Raw genomic sequence first — 24,976 nt, 5'->3', positions numbered from 1 at the left:
CATTTTATTTACAAAATGATGATTTTATTATTGATCTTGACTTAAAAGAATATTGTTGAAGTTTTGAATCCAATTTACATTTTAGTTAAAAATAACGATGATTGACGTATGAACAAAACATCCAATGTTGTTTAATGTTGTATACAAATATTTGTATGCAAATTTATGATTAATGATTATTATTTTTATAGTTTTTATGTTACATTCCTTATTCATTAGGACTTGGAATATTCAATAGTATTTTTCTTTCTCAATTGTGATTTCCACCAAGCTTTGATCATGAGAATCTTTATAGATCTTTAGATTTTAAAAGAAATAACTTCTTAAAGAACATTCACGTTGCAATTCAATTCTATGTTAACTCCTTTCTTTTTCTTTTTTTGGTATACCTACTTGAGCCGGATGAAAGGAAACTTTCACGTCCGATTTTGAGGGGGGGAGATCCTATCCCAATTTTTATTTTGCTAGGCCCATAGATAAAAAACCTACTTTTTTACGATTACGGGGTTTATTAGAATATGAAATTCAACCCTGGAAATACAGGATCCCCATTTTTTTTACTACCCGGAGCTTCGATACATTTCGAAATCGAGAGATGTCTACCGGGGGAGGTTCTATCAGACAACAATTAGCCAATCTAGATTTACGAATTATTATAGACTATTCATTGGTAGAATGGAAAGAATTGGAGGAAGAGGAACCCACAGGGAACGAATGGGAAGATCGAAAAGTTGGAAGAAGAAAAGATTTTTTGCTTAGACGCATGGAATTGGCTAAGCATTTTATTCGAACAAATATAGAACCAAAATGGATGGTTTTGCGTCTATTACCAGTTCTTCCTCCTGAGTTGAGACCAATCTATCATATAGATGAGGATAAACTAGTGACCTCGGATATTAATGAAATCTATAGAAGAATTATCTATCGGAATAATACTCTTACAGATCTATTAACAACAAGTATAGCTACGCCAGAAGAATTAATAATATCTCAGGAAAAATTGCTACAAGAAGCCGTGGATGCACTTCTTGATAATGGAATCTGCGGACAACCAATGAGGGATGATCATAATAGAGTTTACAAGTCGCTTTCAGATGTAATTGAAGGCAAAGAAGGAAGAGTTCGCGAGACTCTGCTTGGTAAACGGGTCGATTATTCAGGGCGGTCCGTGATTGTCGTGGGCCCTTCACTTTCATTACATCGATGTGGATTGCCTCGCGAAATAGCAATAGAACTTTTCCAGGCATTTGTAATTCGTGACCTAATTAGAAAACATCTTGCTTCGAACATAGGAGTTGCTAAGAGTCAAATTCGGAAAAAAAAACCGATTGTATGGGAAATACTTCAGGAAATTCTGGATGACCATCCTGTATTGCTGAATAGAGCGCCTACTCTGCATAGATTAGGCATACAGGCATTCCTCCCCGTTTTAGTGGAAGGGCGCGCTATTTGTTTACATCCATTAGTTTGTAAGGGCTTCAATGCAGACTTTGACGGGGATCAAATGGCTGTTCATGTGCCTTTATCTTTGGAGGCTCAAGCAGAGGCGCGTTTACTTATGTTTTCTCATATGAATCTTTTGTCTCCAACTATTGGGGATCCGATTTCGGCACCAACTCAAGATATGCTTAGTGGACTCTATGTCTTAACGAGTGGAAATCGTCGGGGTATTTGTGTAAATAGGTATAATCCATGTAATCGTAGAAACTATCAAAATGAAGATAATAACTATAAGTATACAAAAAAAAAAGAACCCTTTTTTTGTAATCCCTATGATGCAATTGGAGCTTATCGGCAAAAACGAATCAATTTAGGTAGTCCTTTGTGGCTGCGGTGGCGACTAGATCAACGCGTTATTGCTGCAAGAGAAGTTCCCATCGAAATTCACTATGAATCTGTGGGGACCTATTATGAGATTTATGGACACTATCTAATAGTACGAAGTATAAAAAAAGAAATTCTTTATATATATATTCGAACCACTCTTGGTCATATTTCCCTTTATCGAGAAATAGAAGAAGCCATACAGGGGTTTTGGCAGGGCTGTTGTAATTCTATGCTACCAACGGGAATTCGAGTCTCTCCGGGTTAACTAGGACCATAAGTGCAGAATTTCTACGTGAATCAAGATCTAGAAAAGGAAGTTTTCCAATCACTGACTCAAGCCCATTGTAAAATTCTACTCAGCGCAATATGGAGGTACTGATGGCAGAACGGCCCACTCAGGTCTTTCACAATAAAGTGATAGACGGAACTGCCATGAAACGGCTTATTAGTCGATTTATTGATCACTATGGAATAGGATATACATCACATATCCTGGATCAAGTAAAGACTCTGGGTTTCCGACAAGCTACCGCCGCATCCATTTCATTAGGAATTGATGATCTTTTAACAATACCTTCTAAAAGATGGCTAGTTCAAGACGCTGAACAACAAAGTTTTATTTTGGAAAAACACCATCATTATGGGAATGTACACGCGGTAGAAAAATTACGTCAATCGATCGAAATATGGTATGCCACAAGTGAATATTTGCGACAAGAAATGAATCCTAATTTTCGGATGACCGATCCTTTTAATCCAGTCCATATAATGTCTTTTTCGGGAGCCAGAGGAAATGCATCTCAGGTACATCAATTAGTAGGTATGAGAGGATTAATGTCGGATCCTCAAGGGCAAATGATTGATTTACCCATTCAAAGCAATTTACGCGAAGGACTGTCTTTAACAGAATACATTATTTCTTGTTACGGAGCCCGTAAAGGGGTTGTGGATACCGCTATCCGAACATCAGATGCAGGATATCTCACGCGCAGACTTGTTGAAGTAGTTCAACACATTGTTGTACGTCGAACAGATTGTGGCACCGTTCGAGGTATTTCTGTAAGTCCTCGAAATGGAATGATGACGGACAGGATTTTTATCCAAACATTAATTGGCCGTGTATTAGCAGATGATATATATATAGGTTCGCGATGTATTGCTACTAGAAATCAAGATATTGGGGTTGGACTTGTCAGTAGATTCATAACTTTTAGAGCACAACCAATCTCTATTCGAACCCCCTTTACTTGTAGGAGTACATCTTGGATTTGTCAATTATGTTATGGCCGGAGTCCAGCTCATGACGACCTGGTCGAATTGGGAGAAGCCGTAGGTATTATTGCAGGTCAATCTATTGGAGAACCGGGCACTCAATTAACATTAAGAACTTTTCATACCGGCGGAGTATTTACAGGGGGTACTGCAGAACATGTGCGAGCCCCTTCTAATGGAAAAATAAAATTCAACGAGGATTTGGTTCATCCGACACGTACACGTCATGGACATCCTGCTCATTTATTTCAATAGGCGGAAAAACTGATCCATCCATCAATAGAGAAAATATTCCATATATTTTTAGATTGTAATCAAAATATACATGTTTGCATGATTGATTGTATTTTATTTGAATCAACGATTATAATTTGACATAAATAAAAAATATATATTAATTAATAATGTATTGAAAACAATTAAGTAATAATTATAATTTGTTACCGTGGTTCCCACGGGTTGTAACCTAGTATATATATATATATATATATATATATATATATATATATATATATATATATATATATATAGCAGGTTAAGCAATATTCTAATAAATACATTGTTATTTTGTTACCGTGGTTCCCACGGGTTGTAACCTAGTGTATATATATATATATATATATATATATATATATATATATATATATATATATATAGCAGGTTAAGCAATATTCTAATAAATACATTGTTATTTTGTTTTAAAATAGTTCAAATACTGGAATAGTGCAAGGCTAAAAGAGTCACCTCGTGTGATCTAAGATGCCTATGTTTTATCGACTGAACACTTTTAAGCCCAAGAAATCCAATAAGGCCCCCATAGATGGATCTTGTTTCTTTTATGGAGAAACTAGACACTGGAAGATGAGCTGCTCCTCTCATCTGGAAAGAAAGTCTGGAAGAGACTAGTATTTTAGGTATCTACTAGATAGAAATCTTATTTGTCATATAACACCCAAGTACTTGGTACTTAAATGTTAAACTAATATTTTTAAATGGCTTGCAGATATTTATAGAAGAGTAACCAGCTGAGCACAATCAATTTTGAACTACATTCTCGAAGTCTAGTTTATTAATTATGTTTTAATTTATCTTGTCTAAATATATGTTTCCATTAATTTATGAATGCTTGATTATCTACTTAAATCATTTTCATAATGATTTCCTTTATATTCAGAAATAATTAAAATTCTGATTAAGAAACTTGATCTCTTAATAATAATTATAAAGTAAATACCAATGTTTTATAATAACAAGTTCTATATGCAAGAACTTTTGACTTGTTTTAAATCAAACCCATCTTTGACATTGTTATCATTATTATGTAAATAGAATTCACATATTCCAACTTCAAGAAATGGATATTTGAAGGCAAATAATATAGTTTATTTGAATATGTGAAATCTATTTATATATAAAAGATTCCTAATGATATTTGTACTAAGTAGTAGAGAAAATAAATTAAGGAACTCTACACTGTGATATATGACTTCCTTTTTAAAGAATGTCTAAGATTAAACATAAGATATCAAATCAACTTTATTAACATGGGGGATGTTTGCATGATTGTGGGCATGGATTGGCTGAGTTGGTTTGGTGTTATGATTGATTGTGAGGGCCAGCAAATGGTAGTTCGAACCCCAAGTGGGGAGAACTGATTATCTATAGAGAGGGCACTAAGATAGGTTCAGGGTTTTGTTTAGCTGCCAGGGTTTGTTAGTATATTCAGCATGGGTGTGCGGGCTACTTGGCTTATGTGTGGATACACGTGTTGGGAATTAGATTTCAATTTTAGAGGTCTCGGTTGTCAGGGAGTTTGTAGATGTATTCCCATAGGAGTTTCCTGGTGTGCCTCCCAAGAGGCAGGTCGAGTTCAGGATTGACCTTGTGCCAGGTGCAGCCCCGATTGCCAAGGCGTCGTACCATTTGGCACCGCTTGAGATGCAGGAGTTTTCATCTCAGCTGTAGGAGCTGCTAGGCAAGCAGTGATGGGTTTTGAGCATTCTAACACTCCTAAGTGTACATGCAACCCCAGAAAACCTTGGATCTATGTTTGTCTAAAATACATGCAAAATATGATTTCCAAGATAATCCTATCTACCACACATAGGGAACTTTTAATCTAAAAGATGACTAGAATTACATACCTTATAGTTGATTTGATTCCTTGAAAACCTTGAGAGCCTAGCACCCCAAGTGTGATGCCTCAAATGCTTCACACAACACCAAATGCTTTAGAACAACTTTAGAGTATGTATAACACTTGTATAAATCGGCTTGTCCTCTCTTGTTCTTAGTGTAGCTGATTTTGGTGAGTATTATGTTCCTTATATAGTGTGTCACATCTAGGGTTACACCATGTAAACCCTAATGTGACATGACTCTTCATTTCCATGACCCATGGGTTTGTAACTCCCATGGAGCATCCTATGGGTTTAACCCAACTTGATAATTCATGGATCCTTTAGCCCATTATACAAGTTATGGATGATTTACATAATCAACCCATATATCTAATTAGGTATCTTTTGATCACTTAATTAATTCCAAATTAATTCTTGATCAATACTAATTAAATAATACTATTAATATATTAGAACTTATCATATATTAATAAACCACAAGTGTTATTTCTCTCATTTAGTCTATCCAAATGCATGATGCCATGCAACCCAAATGGACCATGCTGGGTCGGGTCAAGTACATACCAAATATAGTTATGGACTTAGACACCTTATCTAACAAGCAGTTCATCAAACCGAGCAGTTTTTTGTGGGGAAAACCGATAATGTTTGTCAAGAAGAAGGATGGTTTACACCGAATGTGCATTGATTATCGTGAGTTGAACAAGTTAACAGTGAAGAACCCTTATCCCCTCCCGCGATTGATGATCTCTTCAATCAGTTGCAGGGGGCATCTTGGTTCTCCAAGATAGATATGAGGTCTCGGTATCATCATGTAACGCCCGTAGATCCGGGCTAGTCAATTTAGAGGCAATAGAGGTCGAAAACAACTTTTCGACAAAAAGATTATTTAGAGTAAATAATCTTAACCAAGTTGTAGAATATGTCACAAGGTTTCCGTACATATAAAGAACGCCGAAATCCGAGTTATAACGAAGAAGTTATGACCCGTCGAAGTTTCGCGTCGGAACCGGCACGGCACCGGGAAGCATAAATAGTAAATTTATGATAGAGCGAGATTTAGCCTTAGTGCTCTAAACGAAAGTCGTAGAATATGTTAAACTAAGAACATCGATAAAAAGAACGCCCAAATCTGACTTCGTATGAAGAAGTTATGATTTTTCGAAGTTTCGGATTAGCGGTGTACAACCCGAAATTCGAATTTTAGATCGATTGATTTTTAGCCGACACAACCTAAACGAGAATCGAAGATCTCGTTATTAGTAGCGTAACGATAAAAAGACAGACGAAAATGGACATCGGATAAAGAAGTTATGAGATTTTAATGGACCAATCCTGTCCCGGCCTGTTAAAAATATAACTTTAAAAAATAAAGTCAAAATTAGCCGACAGAGTCTAAACGAAAGTTGTAGAGTACATCTCCACCTACGCGTGGATATAAAGAACGTCAAAAACGGAGTTCGTATGAACGAGTTACAAATTATAATAGCATATTTACGTATTAAAATAAAGTATAAATCATGTATACGTACACATATATATACATATGTATATATCATTAGAAAGGTATCGACGATGCGGTCATTATAAGACTAATGTTGAGTTCTTTCGACGTTAGTTTAGTATAAATATCATTAAATCCATTTAAAATAGTATTATAGAGGGGTATTTAGTTGTTTATATAACTAAAAGGTCATTAAGTAATTATGGAGGGTAGTTTTTGAAAATTCAATTAGTATAAATAAGAGCCTTGGGCTCTCATATTTCTTGCACCATTCTCTTGATTCAAGAGTCTTTCTCTCCTTATCCCCCGAGCATTTCGGTCCCTCGTGATTCGACTTCTCTTTCTGTAGTTTAGTATAGTAAGGTGAGCGCTTCAGCGCTGCACGAATCTTTCTTAGAAAGATTCAACGACGAAGTTCTGCCGCTGCAGAGCCCGACTCCTAGCTAAAACCTCCTTGTAAGTAAGTTATGCTTACCTTATTTTAATATAGCTTATATTTAAAATTAGTATTGTTATTATGAACTTATAATAAATATTTGAGCTATTATTATAACTTATATAAGTGTCGTTATAATATTTTTTTTAACTACTCGCGGTACGGGGAATCTGGTTTAAAGGGCCGCATAGGGTTGTTGGATTTCAGAAGTGCTATATGCCAAAATGGTCCTGCCCTCCGGTGTTTTATGTCTGGCCCTTGTCTGTACATAGTGGTTGGAAAATATTGTTTAACGCTTATATAATAATAATAATAATAATAATAATAATAATAATAATAATAATACTAAGACTAATAGTTGGTCACGGTAAATATTAGACTAAAATTTAGCGATAATAATGCTAGGTTTCGTCGACGGAAAATAGAATCGTTAGAAGCAAGCGCTGCCCGATTTTGGAATCATCACTTTAACAAGTGAGTGCATAGTTACTTTCAGCTTACACATAGATATGAAATATTTTATATAAATTACGTGCTATGTGTGCATATTATCTGAATACTTGCTATCTATGCTGGATGAACGTTTTATACATGTTTTCAATGATTTAAACTGTATATGTATTTTATATCTACAAAATGTGTTGGGTAAAACATGGGTAGATGTAATAGTTGCTGTGTGACAAGATAAAACGATGAGAGGCCTCGTTATAGATGTTATTGATGATCCATTCATCTAGCAGAGTATAGATAACGACCACAGACTATTCTAGACAGTCCAGTGGAATACTAGCAGGCTCGCAACTTGTAGGTGTTTATTCGAACTGTGTGTTTATTTGAACTGTGTGCTCACCAGATGTACTCCATCCCCCACATGGTTGCCTTAAGGACATTTATTGCTGAGGAATCCCCTTAGCAGTAGTGTCCGTCCCGATGATAATCCTTAGGATAGGTCCCTTATGATAGATGCTTAGGGACGTAATGTGAGGATAATGGGAACGGGTAATCGGGTTTGTTTAATTTAATGAAGTTAATAAACTTATTTATTGTGGGTTGAAAACCCTATGTGCTCACCAGGCTCCCAAGCCTGGCCCACTCAGTTTTATGTATTACAGGTAGTGGCGCTTGAGCATAGTTATGATGTTTGGACGAGGGATTACGGATATAGGCCTGTAGATATGAAATAATGTAGTAAGGCTTATATTGTACTGTTTATGCTTTTGATCTGTACGAACATGACATCCCAAGTCTTTTAATGAAATACATTTCTATGGAAATGCTTTTGATAAATCTTTATCATATTTTGTTTTGGGACAAATTCCGCAACACTTTTATTTAAAATGTTACTCTGATTTTTAAACAAAGCATAAACAAACCGGTCTTTTCTGGCCGTGATTTTGGGGATGTCACACATCATGTTAGAGTGAGGGAGGAGAACATGGAAAATACCACGTTCCGTACTTGTTATGGGCATTACGAGTTCGTGGTGATGCCATTTGGGCTCACCAATGCCCCTGCGGTGTTTATAGATTTGATGAATCGGGTATACAGGCCGATGCTCGATCGTTTCGTTATTGTGTTTATCGATGATATCTTGGTGTATTCCAAGACCAGAGAGCAGCATGAGGAGCATCTTCGTGAGCTTATGGGGGTTTTGAGACGAGAACGGCTCTATGCCAAGTTCTCGAAGTGCGAGTTCTGGTTACGAGAGGTCTAATTCCTTGGGCACCTCATTAACCAGGATGGGATTTTGGTCGATCCGTCCAAGATCGAGGCCGTAATGTAGTGGGAGGTTCCGAGGTCTCCCTCAGATATCAGGAGCTTCTTGGGATTGGAAGGGTACTGTCGGAGATTCATTCAGGATTTCTCCAAGATTGCAGTACCCCTCACTCGTCTGACGAGGAAGGGGGTGGATATCCGATGGGGCCCTGAGTAGCAGTCGATATTTGAGAACCTTCTGTAGAGGCTATTCGAGGCCCCTATTTTGACCCTTCCAGAGGGAATTGAGGATTTCGTGGTTTTCTGTGATGCTTCCATCACTAGTTTGGAGGTGGTCCTCATGCAGAGAGGACAGGTGATAGCATATGCTTCATAGCAGCTGAATCTGCACGAGATGAGGTATCCCACGCATGATCTGGAGTTAGGGGCGGTGGTTTTTGTCCTCAAGATTTGGAGGCATTATCTTTATGGGGTCCGCTGTACTATCTACACAGATCACAAGAGCTTGAGGCACATTATGGTTCAACCGAACCTAAACTTGAGGCGGCTCAGGTGGCTAGACATAGTCAAGGATTATGACTGCGAGATCCGTTGCCATCTGAGTAAAGCAAATGTGGTGGCGGATGCCTTGAGCTGCAAGTCAGTTGGATCTTCAGATGGGGCATCGTGTATGAGGATATCAGTGGATTACCGGTTGTTAGGATTGATTAGGAGGCTCATGTCGAGGGTGTTCAGGAAGAGAACTAGAAGATTGAGAGGATCAGGGGTGAGATCACCAGATTTATTCCGGATAGCCGGGGATTGTTGACCCGTTGTGGTCGTGTATGGGTTCCTATGTCTGGTGGGGTTAGACAGATTGTGTTGGAGGAGGCTCATAAGTCTCACTTTTCTATCTATCCGGGGTCCACCAAGATGTATCGGGATCTGAGATTGAGTTATTGGTGGTCGTGTATGAAGAAGGAGATTGCCTAGTACGTGGAGAGGTGCTTGACCTGCAGGATGGTCAAAGCTGAGCATCAGAGGCCGCATGGCAAGCTATAGCCTCTAGAGATTCCTATGTGGAAATGGGAGCAGATTTCGATGGAATTAATCACCAAGCTGCCAAGGACGACAAAGGGTTTCGATGATATTTGGGTCATTGTGGATCGATTGACCAAGAGTGTCCGTTTCCTGGCGATTCGAGAGATTTCTTCGACCGGGAAGTTGGCCAATGTTTATATTCGCGAGATCGTTGCTCGCCATGGGGTTCTGGTCTCTATTGTTTCAGACCATGATGTTTTGTTCACATTCCGTTTTTGGCAGAAGTTCCATAAGGAACTGGGCACGAGGTTGCACTTCAGCACAACTTATCATCCGCAGAACGACGACCAGAGTGAGCGGACAATAAGATCCTTGAGGATATTTTGTGGGCATGTGTCATTGATTTTGATGGGATGTGGGACTCATACCTACCTCTTGCGGAGTTCTCTTTCAACAACAGTTTTCACTCTAGCATTAGTTCTCCGCCTTTTGAGCTCTTATATGGGTAGAGATGTTGTCCCCCGGTCTGCTGGGGCGAGGTTGGTCACACGGTTATGGGGCAGACCGAGGTGGTCCTTCAGATTACGGAGATGATTCAACATATCAGGAAGAGATTGCACACTGCTCAGAGTCAACAGAAGAGCTATGCCGACTGGCACCAATTCGAGTTGGAGTTTTAGGTCGGCGACATGGTGTTTTTGAAAGTCTCGCCTTGGAAAGCTGTGATTCGCTTCAGGAATAGGGGGAAATTAGGTCCCCGGTATATTGGACTATTCCAAATTGTTGCCAGGGTTGGCAAGGTCGCCTAAAGATTGGATCTTCCTGAGGAGATCAGTTAAATCCATAACACTTTCCATGTTTCGCAGCTGCAAAAGTGTGTATTGGATGAGGATGTCATGGTGTCATTATATGATATTCAGGTCAATGAGCGTCTGAACTATGTTGAGAAACCAATAGCTATTCTGGAGAGGAAAGTAAAGGTTTTGTGTAGTAAGGAAGTACCTTTATTAAAGGTACGATGGCAGCATCGGAGGGCCTCCGAGTGGACCTAGGAGCCGGAAGCCGAGATGCGGGAGCATTATCCAGATTTCCTCACTTCAGCAGACTTCGAGGGTGAAGTCTAGTTCAAGTGGGGGAGAGTTGTAACATACCAGGTTTCAAGTAATTTTAAATCCTTCCTTTGGTTTTAAAGTTTTATCATTTTGGTCCTTGGGTTGTAAAAGATGTAGGCCTAACTAGCCCTAGTGGCAAAGTGATAATTTTTAGGAGCTGGGGTTGTACGTTGAGCGTACATTTGAGTATACTAAGCATAGTAAGGCACGCCGTAGTACACTGGGTGTACACATATGTACATTGGGCATACTTAAGTCCGAGTGAAACCCTAATTTTTAGGGTTTGTGGAGTATTTAAACACATTTATGGACCTTTTGGCCTCATCCTTTCAGCCTCCAAGCCCTTAAGTCGTTTTGGCAAAACCTAACCCCATAAGAGATTGTTTTGAGCTAAAAGTGTGTTATTTATGTTCTTAAGGAAGAAGGAGTTGCATCAAGGATATTAGAACTTGAAGCAAGCTTGTGAATCTGGGATCATCACCTTCTTGGGAAGCTCCAGAAGGTAAAAAGTTGCTACCTTTATGCTTTGTTTGCTTGGATATCATCGTGGTAGCTTTATGATGTTCTTCTTGTCCCAAAATTCCCATTGATATGCACGTTTGGTTTTGGACATTTTTAGGCTATCCTTTCAGACCCTAGGAAAGGTTCTAAGTCATAAAAGTGAGATCCCTTTAGCTAGTTTGGCTTCATGCTTCTTGTAGAAGGTTTTAATGGATTAATACCATGTATTAAGGACTTTTTGGACATCTAAAGTCATAAATTTGGATACTTTATGACTCTGGGGTGCATTTGGACAATGGATCTGAAATTTGGGCTTAAATGCTCAAGCCATTAAGCACTAAATGAGGTTTTGGGCTCTGCGAGGGTACACCCCGCGTAGAAGGGAGTACGCTAAGCGTAAGCGGTCAACGTTCTCATTTGTTAGTAAATGCGAAGCTTATGTATGATGTGCGTATGTACAGAGTACCCCCCTGCGTACTCGCATGGTTCAACCACTTTTGAGTTAACTCGACTGGGTTGACTCGGTTGGGTTGACTCAGTTGGGTTGACTCAGCTGGGTTGACTTAGTGGGTTAAATAATTTTAACAAGTTGACTTTCAGTTAACCAAGTTTAACCATTTTGACCAAGTTTGACTTTTAAGGGTATTTTGGGTAATATTGGGTTTGGATGGAATTGGTCACTTGGTGGTTATAGGCATTTAAGTAGAGAGATGAGATTTGGAGTCGGTCCGTATCAGTTCCGTGTTGCTTGTGAGGTGAGTTTCCTCATTGTACTTTCGGTTTGAAGGCACCAAGGCTAACCCATTGGTTTAATGACCTGATATTGTTGATATGAGGAGTATGAGATAGATATGCATGCTAGATTTGATATGCTAGTCTGGTAGATTTGTAGGACTACCTGTGATACTGTCTGTTATCTGTATATGATATTATATTTTATATGTCGATATATTATGTGGGTTGGGTTGAGGTTTTACTGCTCCGTGTTGTAGCCAACAAACCCTGGAGTATACCAATTATGAGTCGAGGGCCAGGGACGACATGCCAGACTCATACTGAGGGCTCATGAGCATTCCAAATACGAGCTGAGGGTCGGGAAGGGCATGCCAAACTCGTATTGAGGGCTTAGTGGTAGTTAGCCCGAGGACTGATCAGGTCGGGGAGCAAGCCAAACATAAGTTGTGGGCCTAGGGGCAAGCCAGACTTATGTTGTGGGCTTAGGGGTAATTCAGTCTATTAGTTGTGGAGCCATTACATGTTGTTATTATGTTATGTGCTATTTGCTTATGTATTGGTAATTTGGGGGGAATTCACTAAGTTTTGGGCTTACAGTTTTGGATTATGTTTCAGGTACCTCAGAGGATCTCGGGAAGGCGAAGGCGTGATCGTGCACCTCCTCATGTTTTTTTCATGATTTTGGGATTACTCTGATATTGACATGTTTTGGAAAACTATTTTTGAACAATGATGATTTTCGGGTTGTTATAAAAGTTTAAAATTTTCATGAATTTTGTGAATGTTACATTCCTTGAGGAATTACGCACGAGGTTGCACTTCAGCACTGCTTATCATCCGCAGGCTGACGGCTAGAGTGAGCGGATGATACAGACCATTGAGGATATGTTGCGGGCATGTATTATCGATTTCGGTGGGAGCTGGGACTCCTACCTTCCTCTTGCAGAGTTTTCCTACAACAACAGTTATCACTCCAGCATTGGTGCTCCGCCTTTCGAGCTCTTGTATGGGTGGAGGTGTCGTACCCCTGTTTGTTGGGGCGAGGTTGGCCACAGGGTTATGTGACAGACCGAAGTGGTCCTTCAGACCACATAGCTGATTCAAAAGATCTGGCATAGGCTGTGGACCGCTCAGAGTCGACAGAAGAGCTATGCCGACCGGCGTCGATCCGAGTTGGAGTTTCAAGTCGGCGACATGGTATCACTGAAGGTCTCACCTTGGAAATGTGTGGTACGCTTCAGGAAGAGGGGGAAGTTGGACCCTCGTTATATTGGGCCTTTTCGGGTGATTGCTAGCGTTAACAAGGTTGCTTACAGATTGGATCTTTCTAGGGAGCTCAGTCAGATTCACAGCACTTTCCATGTTTTGCAGCTGCGAAAGTGCGTATTGGACGAGGATGCATTGGTTTCCATGGATGATATTCAGGTTGATGAGCGCCTGAACTATGTTGAGAAGCTGGTGGCTATTCTAGAAAGATGGATGAAGGTCTTGCGTAACAAGGAGGTACCTTTGGTAAAGGTACAATGGCAACATCAGAGAGGCTCCGAGTGGACTTGGAGCCAGAGGATGAGATGTGGGAGCATTATACAGAGTTATTCACTACAACAGACTTTGAGGACGAAGTCTAGTTCAAGTGGGGGAGAATTGTAACATCTCGATGTTCGAGTACTTCTAAATTCATCCCTATAATTCTATTTCATGTCATTTTGGTCCTTAAGTTCAAGAAGTTATGCTTTGATCCCTAGTGGAAATTTCATAATTATGGCAGGAGGAGTACATCATGCGTACATGTGTGTATGTTGGGCGTACACCTATATACGCGAGGCATACTAGCTTCAGGAGGTAACCTAAATTTTTAGGGTTTCACTGGTATTAAGCAACATTATGTCTTATTTCTCCTCACCTTTTCAGCCTCCACATCCTTTGAGAGGTTTTTGCAAACTATAGCCCTCCTAGTGTGTGTGTGTTTTGAGCTCAAGAGAGTGTTTTTTGTGTGTTGAAGGAGGAAGAAGTTGCATCAAGGAGCCTTGAAGTGGAAGCAAGCTTCTGGATCTATGATCTTTGCCTTCTTGAGAAGCTCCAGAAGGTATAAAGTCAATACATTGACATCTTGGTTGTTAGATCCTACTTTTGGGTGTTTTATGTTGCTTTTCTTGTCCCAATGGCTCCATTTTGTGCATGGTTTGTTCTTGTCATTTTGAGTTGTCCTTTCATACCCTTTGAAGGGTTCTTAGCCATAAAAATGAAGTCCCTTTGGTTGGATTTGCTCCATGCATCTTATATGAGGTCTTAATGGATTAAGACCTTGTGTTAAGCTCTTATTAGGCGTGTAAAGTCATAAATTTGGAAACTTTATGACTCTAGGGTGTGTTTTGGTCATGGATCTGAAATATGGGCTTAAGTGCTTAAGACATTAAGCACTAAATGAAGTTTGGAGGCTGCGAGGGTACGCCTGCGTGTACATGGGAGTACGCCCCACATGCTCGGTCAATCACCCCGATGGTGGTCTTTTGTAAGGCTTCTCCATACGCTAAGCGTACCTCTGTAGTACGCCTTGCGTACTCGCAAGGGTCAGCCTCGTTGAGTTGACTCGGCTGGGTTGACTCAGTTGACTTAGTGGGTTGACCAGTTGACTTTGACTTTGACCAAGTTTGCCTTGAGGGTATTTTGGGTATTTAGGATTTTAATGGAATTGGTCACTTGGTGGAAATAGGTATCGGTTAGAGATCTGAGATTTGGAGTCGGACCTCATCAGTTCTGTTCAGTTTGCGAGGTGAGTTTTCCTCACTGTACTTTTGGGTCGAAGGCACCAAGGTCGGCCCCTTTGGATTGTTATTCTGGTGTATCACATGCTTGTATGTTGTGGTGATCTGTATCATGGTATATATGATGATGTTATGCTTAGTGATCTGTTAGATCTGTATGACTGTCTGTATATGCTAGTTAGGGTTTGATATGGTATATGTTTATATGTGATGGTAAGTTGGGTTGAGTCGATCCTGCTATGTGCTCAAGGCCAAGAGACCCAAGGCGTCCTAGATAGACTGTTGGACAGTGGGGCGTACCAGTCAGGCCGAAGGCCTGGAGAACGTTCCAGATAGGCTGAAGGCCCGGTGAGGCGTACCAGTCATGCTGAAGGTTCTGTGTGCATACCAGATAGATTGTAGGCCAGTGGGGGCGTTCCAGTCAAATGGAAGGCTCTATATGCATGTTGTTTGCTATTATTATTATGATTATGTGTTGTGTTGGTACTTTGGGGGAACTCACTAAGCTTTGGGCTTACCGTTTTGGGTCATGTTTCAGGTACCTTAGATGATCGCGGGAAGGCACGGGCGTGATCATGCACCTTCTCGTGTTTTGATTTATGATTTTGGGAAAAACTCTGGTATTAAACATGTTTTGAAAACTAAATTGTAAACAATGATGATTTGTGGGTTGGTTTTAAAAGTTCAAAATTTTCATGAAATTTATGGATGTTACATTAACATTTTGGTTTGTATTGATTGTTATAACCTTGAAACTAACTAGCTTTATTAAAAACATGGTTTGAGCCGCAAAATAAACTCCCTTAAATTTGAAATTCGTATTTCTAAAATATTATTTAAAATAGCCTATGTGAGGGTTCTTACAACTTATCTTGATCACTATGTAGTTGTCGTTTAGATTCTTTGACACCTTAAATGTACTATATGCTTCATGGGAGTCATTTTTAACCCGACTCCTCTATATTACTAAAGGCATTCTCCAAAGTAAAATAAAATGGTGACCTAACCGATGATCGACTACTTTCTAATGTTACTTTATCTTAGGATACTCAATATCTTGGAGGAGTAAGAAACAATATCTTATAGCTCACTCAAATACAAAAGTTGAATATTGAGTTCTTACTGATACGAATGAACAAGAATTAGTTGGATCCATTAGCTTTTGGCTAACATGGTGGTGCTCCTTAAACTCGTCCTACATCACTATGGTGTGACTACACAGTGTATCAACAGCAAAATTTAGGTCAAAATTTAAACTTTTTTTAAACCGTAATTAAGTATACTAAGTGGAAGATATCGTAACAAGGTTTTCATACATATAAAGAACACACAAATCCGAGTTATAACGAAGAAGTTATGACCATTCTAAGTTACGAATATAGCAGTAGGCAGCTAAAAACTCGAATTGGAGATCGAGCGACTTTTTGCCGGAATGACCTAAACGAGAATCGAAGGTCTCGACAATGGTAATTCAACGGTAAAAAGTCTGGCAAAAACCGACGTCAGATAAAGAAGTTATGAATTTCTAAAGAAATTCCTTAATCACGATATTTTAAAAATAAATAATAAAAATAATTTCAAAATTTGCCGACGGAGTTTAAACAAAAGTTGTAGATCGTAGTCTCACCTTCGTGTGGATATAAAGAACATCGAAAACGGAGTTCGTATGACGAAGATATGAATTTTAGAAGTTTGCTAAATAATAAAAATATAAATTTAACTAAACCCTGGTATTATCCGAAGAACGAGTCAGCGGTCCGATCCCTCGTACGCCCAGCGTACCGTCGTACGCCCCGTGTACTCGGATGCTAGGCTCCGGATTGTCCACGTCGCTTCGATGCTTCTTCCGAGGATGCGGTAAGCCATGACATCTCGTACGCCCCACGTACACGAGGCTTCCAGACCCTATAAAAGGGATGCGAAGGTGCCGCCCATATTTGCTAATTTCCTTCCTTTCTCGCACCGAAACTCTGCGTTTCAACCCTCGGAGTCATCCCAAGGGCCCGGTTTTCATATCCAAGTTTGAAATGAAGTTTTACGCTCCCGAGAATCCCGAGAAATCCGCTTTCTCGAGTAGAAGTTCTGCTCGGTTTTCGTCTCGCTTTCTTCAAGCTATCAGGTGAGTTCATACCCCTACAACCACACTTTAAATGCTTTTTAAACACTTTTAAGGTGGGAGGGGGGGGGATTACAAGTAAACACACGACTAAAATCGTGTGAAACATCGATCTTTTGCTATACTTTTCATACTGTTGTTTTAACTATCTTATGAAATCATCATCATGCAAAACACCTCACAACACAGCTTTACCCTCTTGGGATACAATATGTTTTGATAAATAGAAATAATGTTTTATTTATACGTTTACATACAAATACATCTTATCAAGGGTAACATCCTTTAATAAATCATTTTATGCATTCAAAGAACTTATGATTTATGCTTGTCAAACATTGTGAAAGAGGATAAACTTTGCATACAAAACTACTACTTTAATACAGACTTAGTTGAGAATCCGTGAGACGTGTACATCTTCAAATCATACCTTTTTGCTAAAAGGTACCGCTTTAAGTCCTGTCTATAACCAGAGTCTCCCGATCGGAGAACGTGTCAAATGTGTATAGATCTATACGGGAAGTCATGATCCCGCGCCCTGACTGTTAGCTACAGTCCGTCCTTTGGGGTGACAGTTTGTCATAACGCTACGATGCCTGAAGAACGTCGCTACAGGCATATTATGTTCAGTATGGTTATAAAACTCATTGGATATACAATTATTATGGTATTATGCTTTTATGAACAAGTAGTTACTAAAACTATTCTTCACCTAATAAGTGCGATCTTCGTATAGCTTTATTATATAAAACTATGCCACACCTTTTAAGCACGTCGGTTGCTTGCGATTTTTGGTCTTAGAGACTGCCAGTTACTTTAGGAAAATAAGGGTTTTTCCCACATCTAGAACAAACAACTAATAGGAAAATAAGGGATTTTCCTGGTGCAATTGTTTACAACTTATAACACGAACATTCATATGCGTTTCATACTTTTATAAGAAAATAAAGGTTTTTCTTGGAAAACACAACAAATCATATCTCAACTATTAGGGAAAATATGGGATTTTCTGGATCTAATACATTCATTTTCAACACAACAAATCATAACTCTTTTCATTTGAAAATGCCGCGTTTTCTGGAAAACGTACATGAACTTTCGAATGGCGTACATTTCTCAAAACACTACTTATGAACTCACCAACTTAATTGTTGACACTTTCTCTTTGAAATAACTTGTATTCTCAGGGAACCGCTAAGCAGGTTTGGAATTCAACTTTTGGGGATTAAACGTGCTGACGTTAATTACTTCTTTTGATAGATGTTTATGTATTTATCTTTTGAACATGTAACGAATACAATTATGTAAACATTTTGGAAACCTTAATATATATGGTGGTGTGTACTTTCCTTTCTATGAACTGTTATGATACTGAATATGATGTCCTCCGCCCCCGAACGTTTCCGCCGTTCTGGTTTGGGGGTGTGACAGATTGGTATCAGAGCCAGGTTTATAGTGAATTAAGTATATCAAAACCATTTTTGGTATACAACTATAAACACAATCGGGCAAAAACACTCTGAGTAAGAGTCATACTTTTAAAAATTAAATTTATTTAGTTTTTGTAAAGTAGGCATGCATTCATTTCATATTTACAACAGGGTCAGTATCATAATTAAAGCAATATAGAAGTATTATAAATAAGTTGTGCAGTGCAGGTATGCCTTGGGACATGTAATCAGAACTGGGAAGAATATAGCATGATCAACTATATTTGTCCGAGAGCCGTCTAACGTATGCCAAGGAGTGTCTGCAATGGACAAAAAATTTAAAACTTACCAAACACATATCGTTAAAGAATACTAAGGGAGTATTCGAATACCTACAACCATTAAACTTAAGGGTAAATTCCATGTGCTTTAGCTTACAGTCAATTCTTAACCCTATTCTCGTATAGACTCAAATGGCCGGATTCCATCACCCCGGTGACCCCTACTACCCCAACCAAGATAATGGAGAAAGGATAGAGAATGATCCTGAAGAAGGAATGCAAGAAGAATCAGACTCAGATCCCGAGGACGATAACCTACCCTTAGCGGCTCCAATTCAAAATCCTAATCCTCGACCGGAATTTCATGGCTCGACGCCCCTTTGGGCAACTAACCTGAATAGGTGGAGCTGCGAACAAGATCAACCCCTTTCCATTCAACGAAGACCGAAGCTTCTACAATCTAAGCGAGGGAGGCTCAGTAGACAGAGCCCTCCCTATATTGGTTCGTCGGATTTCTCGCATTGGTGAACAAGGACGGACGACCATCCATCGAACTGAGGAGAATGATGCGAACACTGGAGTCAACACAGTTCGCATCCGACAGATTGAAATACCACGCATACAACAAGACAAATTCAAGCTCAGAAATTAGGAATGAATTCAACCATTAGCTGGAAAACGTAGCTGCCCTAATGCATCGAGTGAATAAGCTAACATTTAGAAGAACATAAGTAAATAAACCCAAAACCACACAATCCTGATCAATCGAGGTGATAGGCGGAGTAATGAAGGACCACTGAAACACGCACATTAGGATCTAGATTCATAAAGGAACAAGAGGAACAAATGGACCAGAAGCACTCACGCCTGCCCGCAAGAGTTGGAGTCCCAGTCAAAATGCGAATTTCGGGACGAAATTCTCTCTAACGGGGGGATAATGTAACAACAGCAAAATTCAGGTCAAAATTTAAACTTTTTTTAAACCGTAATTAAGTATACTAAGTGGAAGATATCGTAACAAGGTTTTCATACATATAAAGAACACACAAATCCGAGTTATAACGAAGAAGTTATGACCATTCTAAGTTACGAATATAGCAGTAGGCAGCTAAAAACTCGAATCGGAGATCGAGCGACTTTTTGCCGGAATGACCTAAACGAGAATCGAAGGTCTCGACAATGGTAATTCAACGGTAAAAAGTCTGGCAAAAACCGACGTCAGATAAAGAAGTTATGAATTTATAAATAAATTACTTAATCACGACATTTTAAAAATAAATAATAAAAATAATTTCGAAATTTGCCGACGGAGTCTAAACAAAAGTTGTAGATCGTAGTCTCACATTCACGTGGATATAAAGAACATCGAAAACGGAGTTCTTATGACGAAGATATGAATTTTAGAAGTTTGCTATATAATAAAAATATAAATTTAATTAAACCCCGGTATTATCCGAAGAACGAGTCAGCGGTCCGATCCCTCGTACGCCCAGCGTACCGTCGTACGCCCCGCGTACTCGGATGCTAGGCTCCGGATTGTCCACGTCGCTTCGATGCTTCTTCCGAGGATGCGGTAAGCCATGACGTCTCGTACGCCCCGCGTACGCGAGGCTTCCAGACCCTATAAAAGGGATGCGAAGGTGCCAACCATATTTGCTAATTTCCTTCCTTTCTCGCACCGAAGCTCTGCGTTTCAACCCTCGGAGTCATCCCAAGGGCCCGGTTTTCATATCCAAGTTTGAAATGAAGTTTTACGCTCCCGAGAATCCCGAGAAATCCGCTTTCTCGAGTAGAAGTTCTGCTCGGTTTTCGTCTCGCTTTCTTCAAGCTATCAGGTGAGTTCATACCCCTACAACCACACTTTAAATGCTTTTTAAACACTTTTAAGGTGGGGGGGGGGGATTACAAGTAAACACACGACTAAAATCGTGTGAAACATCGATCTTTTGCTATACTTTTCATACTGTTGTTTTAACTATCTTATGAAATCATCATCATGCAAAACACCTCACAACACAGCTTTACCCTCTTGGGATACAATATGTTTTGATAAATAGAAATAATGTTTTATTTATACATTTACATACAAATACATCTTATCAAGGGTAACATCCTTTAATAAATCATTTTATGCATTCAAAGAACTTATGATTTATGCTTGTCAAACATTGTGAAAAAGTATAAACTTTGCATACAAAACTACTACTTTAATACAGACTTAGTTGAGAATCCGTGAGACGTGTACATCTTCAAATCATACCTTTTTGCTAAAAGGTACCGCTTCAAGTCCTGTCTATAACCAGAGTCTCCCGTTCGGAGAACGTGTCAAATGTGTATAGATCTATACGGGAAGTTATGATCCCGCGCCCTGACTGTTAGCTACAGTACGTCCTTTGGGGTGACAGTTTGTCATAACGCTACGACGCCTGAAGAACGTCGCTACAGGCATATTATGTTCAGTATGGTTATAAAACTCATTGGATATACAATTATTATGGTATTATGCTTTTATGAACAAGTAGTTACTAAAACTATTCTTCACCTAATAAGTGCGATCTTCGTATAGCTTTATTATATAAAACTATGCCACACCTTTTAAGCACGTCGGTTGCTTGCGATTTTCGGTCTTAGAGACTGCCAGTTACTTTAGGAAAATAAGGGGTTTTCCCGCATCTAGAACAAACAACTAATAGGAAAATAAGAGATTTTCCTGGTGCAATTGTTTACAACTTATAACACGAACATTCATATGATACTTTTATAAGAAAATAAGGGTTTTTCTTGGAAAACACAACAAATCACATCTCAACTATTAGGGAAAATATGGGATTTTCTGGATCTAATATATTCATTTTCAACACAACAAATCATAACTCTTTTCATTTGAAAATGCCGCGTTTTCTGGAAAACGTACACGAACTTTCGAATGGCGTACATTTCTCAAAACACTACTTATGAACTCACCAACTTAATTGTGACACTTTCTCTTTGAAATAACTTGTATTCTCAGGGAACCGCTAAGCAGGTTTGGAATTCAACTTTTGGGGATTAAACGTGCTGACGTTAATTACTTCTTTTGATAAATGTTTATGTATTTATCTTTTGAACATGTAACGAATACAATTATGTAAACATTTTGGAAACCTTAATATATATGGTGGTGTGTACTTTCCTTTCTATGAACTGTTATGATACTAAATATGACGTCCTCTGCCCCCGAACGTTTCCGCCGTTCTGGTTTGGGGATGTGACACACAGTGTTATTAAGATCTCCCACAATGATATATTTTACCAAACTTATTGTGATCGACTAACACTTTGTACGTCAACATGTTGTTGCCAAAACTATTCACCCTCTTTCGATCTCTACGACCGGAGTACTCAATTAGATTGACATTCCTCATATATTTGCATCAATAAGATTTTGGAAATTAAAGGAATAAACAAGTTGGTAATTTTTCGTTATCCCATATTGGAGGGGGAAGAAACCTTGTGTGAGTTTATAAGTTTTTTCTATGTTTATAGGAATTCAAAGATTTAGTCGAGACAAGAGATGGGTTAAGCCCACACACATGAACATGGCATAGCCATAGATGTGAGTGCATGAAGTGACACAATTGAAGTGCACTTGGATCCTCATACGACACATCGATCATTAGGAGCTAAGGAACTTTTATTTTTGGCAAGTTTGAGTGGAGTCGGTTGGACAGACCCATTCAACACGTTGACCTGTATTGACTTCATGGATAAGCAGAAAGAACATTGTGGAAGCCTCCAGGAAGATTGGAGAAACTCTAGGTTAAATCAAATGAGATCTTTATTTTTGGCGAGTCCTAGTCGAGTCAGTTGAACCAACTCGATTAACACATTGGCACGCCGTTGACTTTAAGGATAAGCAGAAGGAACATCGTAGGAGCCTCAAGAAAGACGAGATAAACTCCAGGTTGAATCAAATGAGATACTAGATAACGTCATCATTTCCATTTTTTGGGGGTTCAATTTATTTCATATTAATATAAATAGGCCCTCTGATGTTTCATTTATTGCACACCTGAAAAACACAGCCTTCTACTCTCGTCTCTCTCGTCTCTCTCTCTCTCTCTCTCATTTTTTGTGTTCTTGTTTAATTGAGTAATCGATTTGCGTCTATCTATTCCTTCATAGTTGGTGGAACGAAGGATATTCTTTATTAAATCCTAGGTTTTATGTTGAAGCTTACAACCTTAAAATGATGAAAAAACTTTTAAGGATAAGAGCTTCTTACATGCAGTCTTACACTAGTCAAGATCAACAACTACAATGATGGTTTTAATTACGGTTCAGGCTTTTAATTTCGTTTGACAACAGCACAATCTTCCTTCTACATTTCTTATAATCATAAGTACATGATCGATCTAGTTTCTGGAAAATCTTGATAATTAATATACAAAATTGGATTTATTATCACAACTGGTCGACACATAATTTTCAAAATTATTTTTTGGTTTAACCGTTTCTCGGTTTTTTCTGAACATAAGAATGAATATAAAAATTTCTCAGACCGGAATAAATTTAACCATTATATAATAATAGTTGTGTTATTTTCAAACTCCGGGCATACACATATATCTAATAGTAATCTAAGGCAGAATCTAATCAAACATCTTTGATTATAGATAGTATTATTTGGCTAGATGCCAATTTTTCTAATTACATATCTTTTATATGTAATAAAAGATCGAGACCTACAACCATTTCTCTCGTCTTAGACAAATTGATATAATCAAAAAGTTCAAAACAATGATAATGTGTGCATCATATAGACAAAATCACACACGTAGTTTTGTACAAACTAAAAATTATATATGTCAAACTCAAATTAAAATCCAACCCTAAAGTTCGAAGTTACAATTTATGATTCTCTTAAGAAAGATTCCACTATTTGAATAAGTAAGACGTGCTAACGCATTCAACAATTAGGTTGTGGCTCCAAAAAAACAATGTGGCAATTGTTTTGCCACATTGTTATGATTCTGGTTTTAGAGACAATATTTATCTGTTGATCGTGCATGAGTTGCCACACCACAATGCGTACCATGTTCTATATAGTATGCTTGGTTTTCCCTGAAACAAAAGACCTGATCATGTATACCCTGAAAATTACTTATAAAGTGTCTTGTGATGTATATATATAAGAAAATAAATCTATATATGCTGCATCCTTGCAGAAATTTTATTACATACCCTGATTGAATATCCAATAACATATCTCAACCAAGTGAAGGGGGTGATATATACAACTTGATAATTAAAAAACCCGACTATTTTCAGCTAACGCCGCTTATGATCCAAGCAACTAAATCAGTCTAGATTATGTTGGAGCTACAAGCTAGTAGTCTATATCTATTATTAATTATCATGTGATTTGACATGGGTTTCTGGTGCATGTTGGTTGTAGCTATAATCCTTAGATACGGTGGATAAACAGAAGTCGTGTTGTATGTTAAGATGAGAGTTAATTAACTGAAAAAGGAGTTAATCCACACCATTTTAGTCTACGATTATAGATCATACCTTTATGAACTTATCCACACCTTCATTCATTTTCTTGACTCGATTAAGCAAACCAGATACAGGGCAACTCTCCTTTGGCAAATAGCGTTCTAAATCTTCCATATATCCAAAATCATTCGACAATGGGAAAATTAATTAGGGTTTTCTGCCAGAGGAGAGACGCCCTGCAATTAGTTCGCTTATGACTCACTAGACTGCAGTTCAGTGGCTCCTCAAGTTATAGAAATAAAGAGAAATAATTTGATGGGTTTATGCCTTGGATATTCCTGTAAGTTTGATTCTTGGGAAGCAATTCGATGTGTTCTGTAGAATGGATAGAAGAAGATGCTTTTATTTATAAGATGGAGATGGTGTTTGGACTTTCGGACAAAGGTATATGCCATGTTATATTCTTTTCACAGGAATCCCGCTTTATCAAATCTCTTGCATGCTTTTGGTCATCACCACATAAGATGAGAGATGGCAATGTGGTGGAGGTATACGTGCAAAAATTAAATTAAATCCTCAATTAAATCTTCATATGTTTTATGTAAAACTATAGGTATGGGGATTGATTAAAACAAGATG

General features: G+C 38.6%; 2 protein-coding genes and 1 long non-coding RNA gene across 3 annotated transcripts; 2 read left to right on the top strand and 1 right to left on the bottom strand.

The window, feature by feature from the left end:
- Positions 1 to 406: 406 nt before the first annotated feature.
- LOC122194862 (DNA-directed RNA polymerase subunit beta'-like) lies at positions 407 to 2,346 on the top strand (the record flags this gene model as incomplete). The annotated part of the gene is made up of 1 exon (XM_042896147.2): positions 407 to 2,346. A coding segment is annotated over one exon (1,686 nt), but the record flags the coding sequence as incomplete, so codon positions are not given.
- On the top strand, positions 2,194 to 3,354 carry LOC128126902 (DNA-directed RNA polymerase subunit beta''-like). Its single transcript, XM_052765068.1, has one exon. The coding sequence runs from the start codon at positions 2,194 to 2,196 to the stop codon at positions 3,352 to 3,354; it is 1,161 nt and encodes a 386-aa protein (XP_052621028.1).
- Positions 3,355 to 23,488: 20,134 nt separating this feature from the next.
- On the bottom strand, positions 23,489 to 24,742 carry LOC111901230 (uncharacterized). The gene is made up of 2 exons (XR_002853444.2): positions 24,410 to 24,742; positions 23,489 to 23,959 (listed from the first exon to the last, which is right to left on the bottom strand). It is a non-coding gene; the product is annotated as an uncharacterized LOC111901230 (long non-coding RNA).
- Between the last annotated feature and the right edge of the window lie 234 nt (positions 24,743 to 24,976).

The sequence above is a fragment of the Lactuca sativa genome, chromosome 6, assembly GCF_002870075.4.
Source record: "Lactuca sativa cultivar Salinas chromosome 6, Lsat_Salinas_v11, whole genome shotgun sequence".
Lineage (NCBI taxonomy): Eukaryota > Viridiplantae > Streptophyta > Magnoliopsida > Asterales > Asteraceae > Lactuca > Lactuca sativa.
This window is presented reverse-complemented; position numbering and strand designations above follow the sequence as displayed.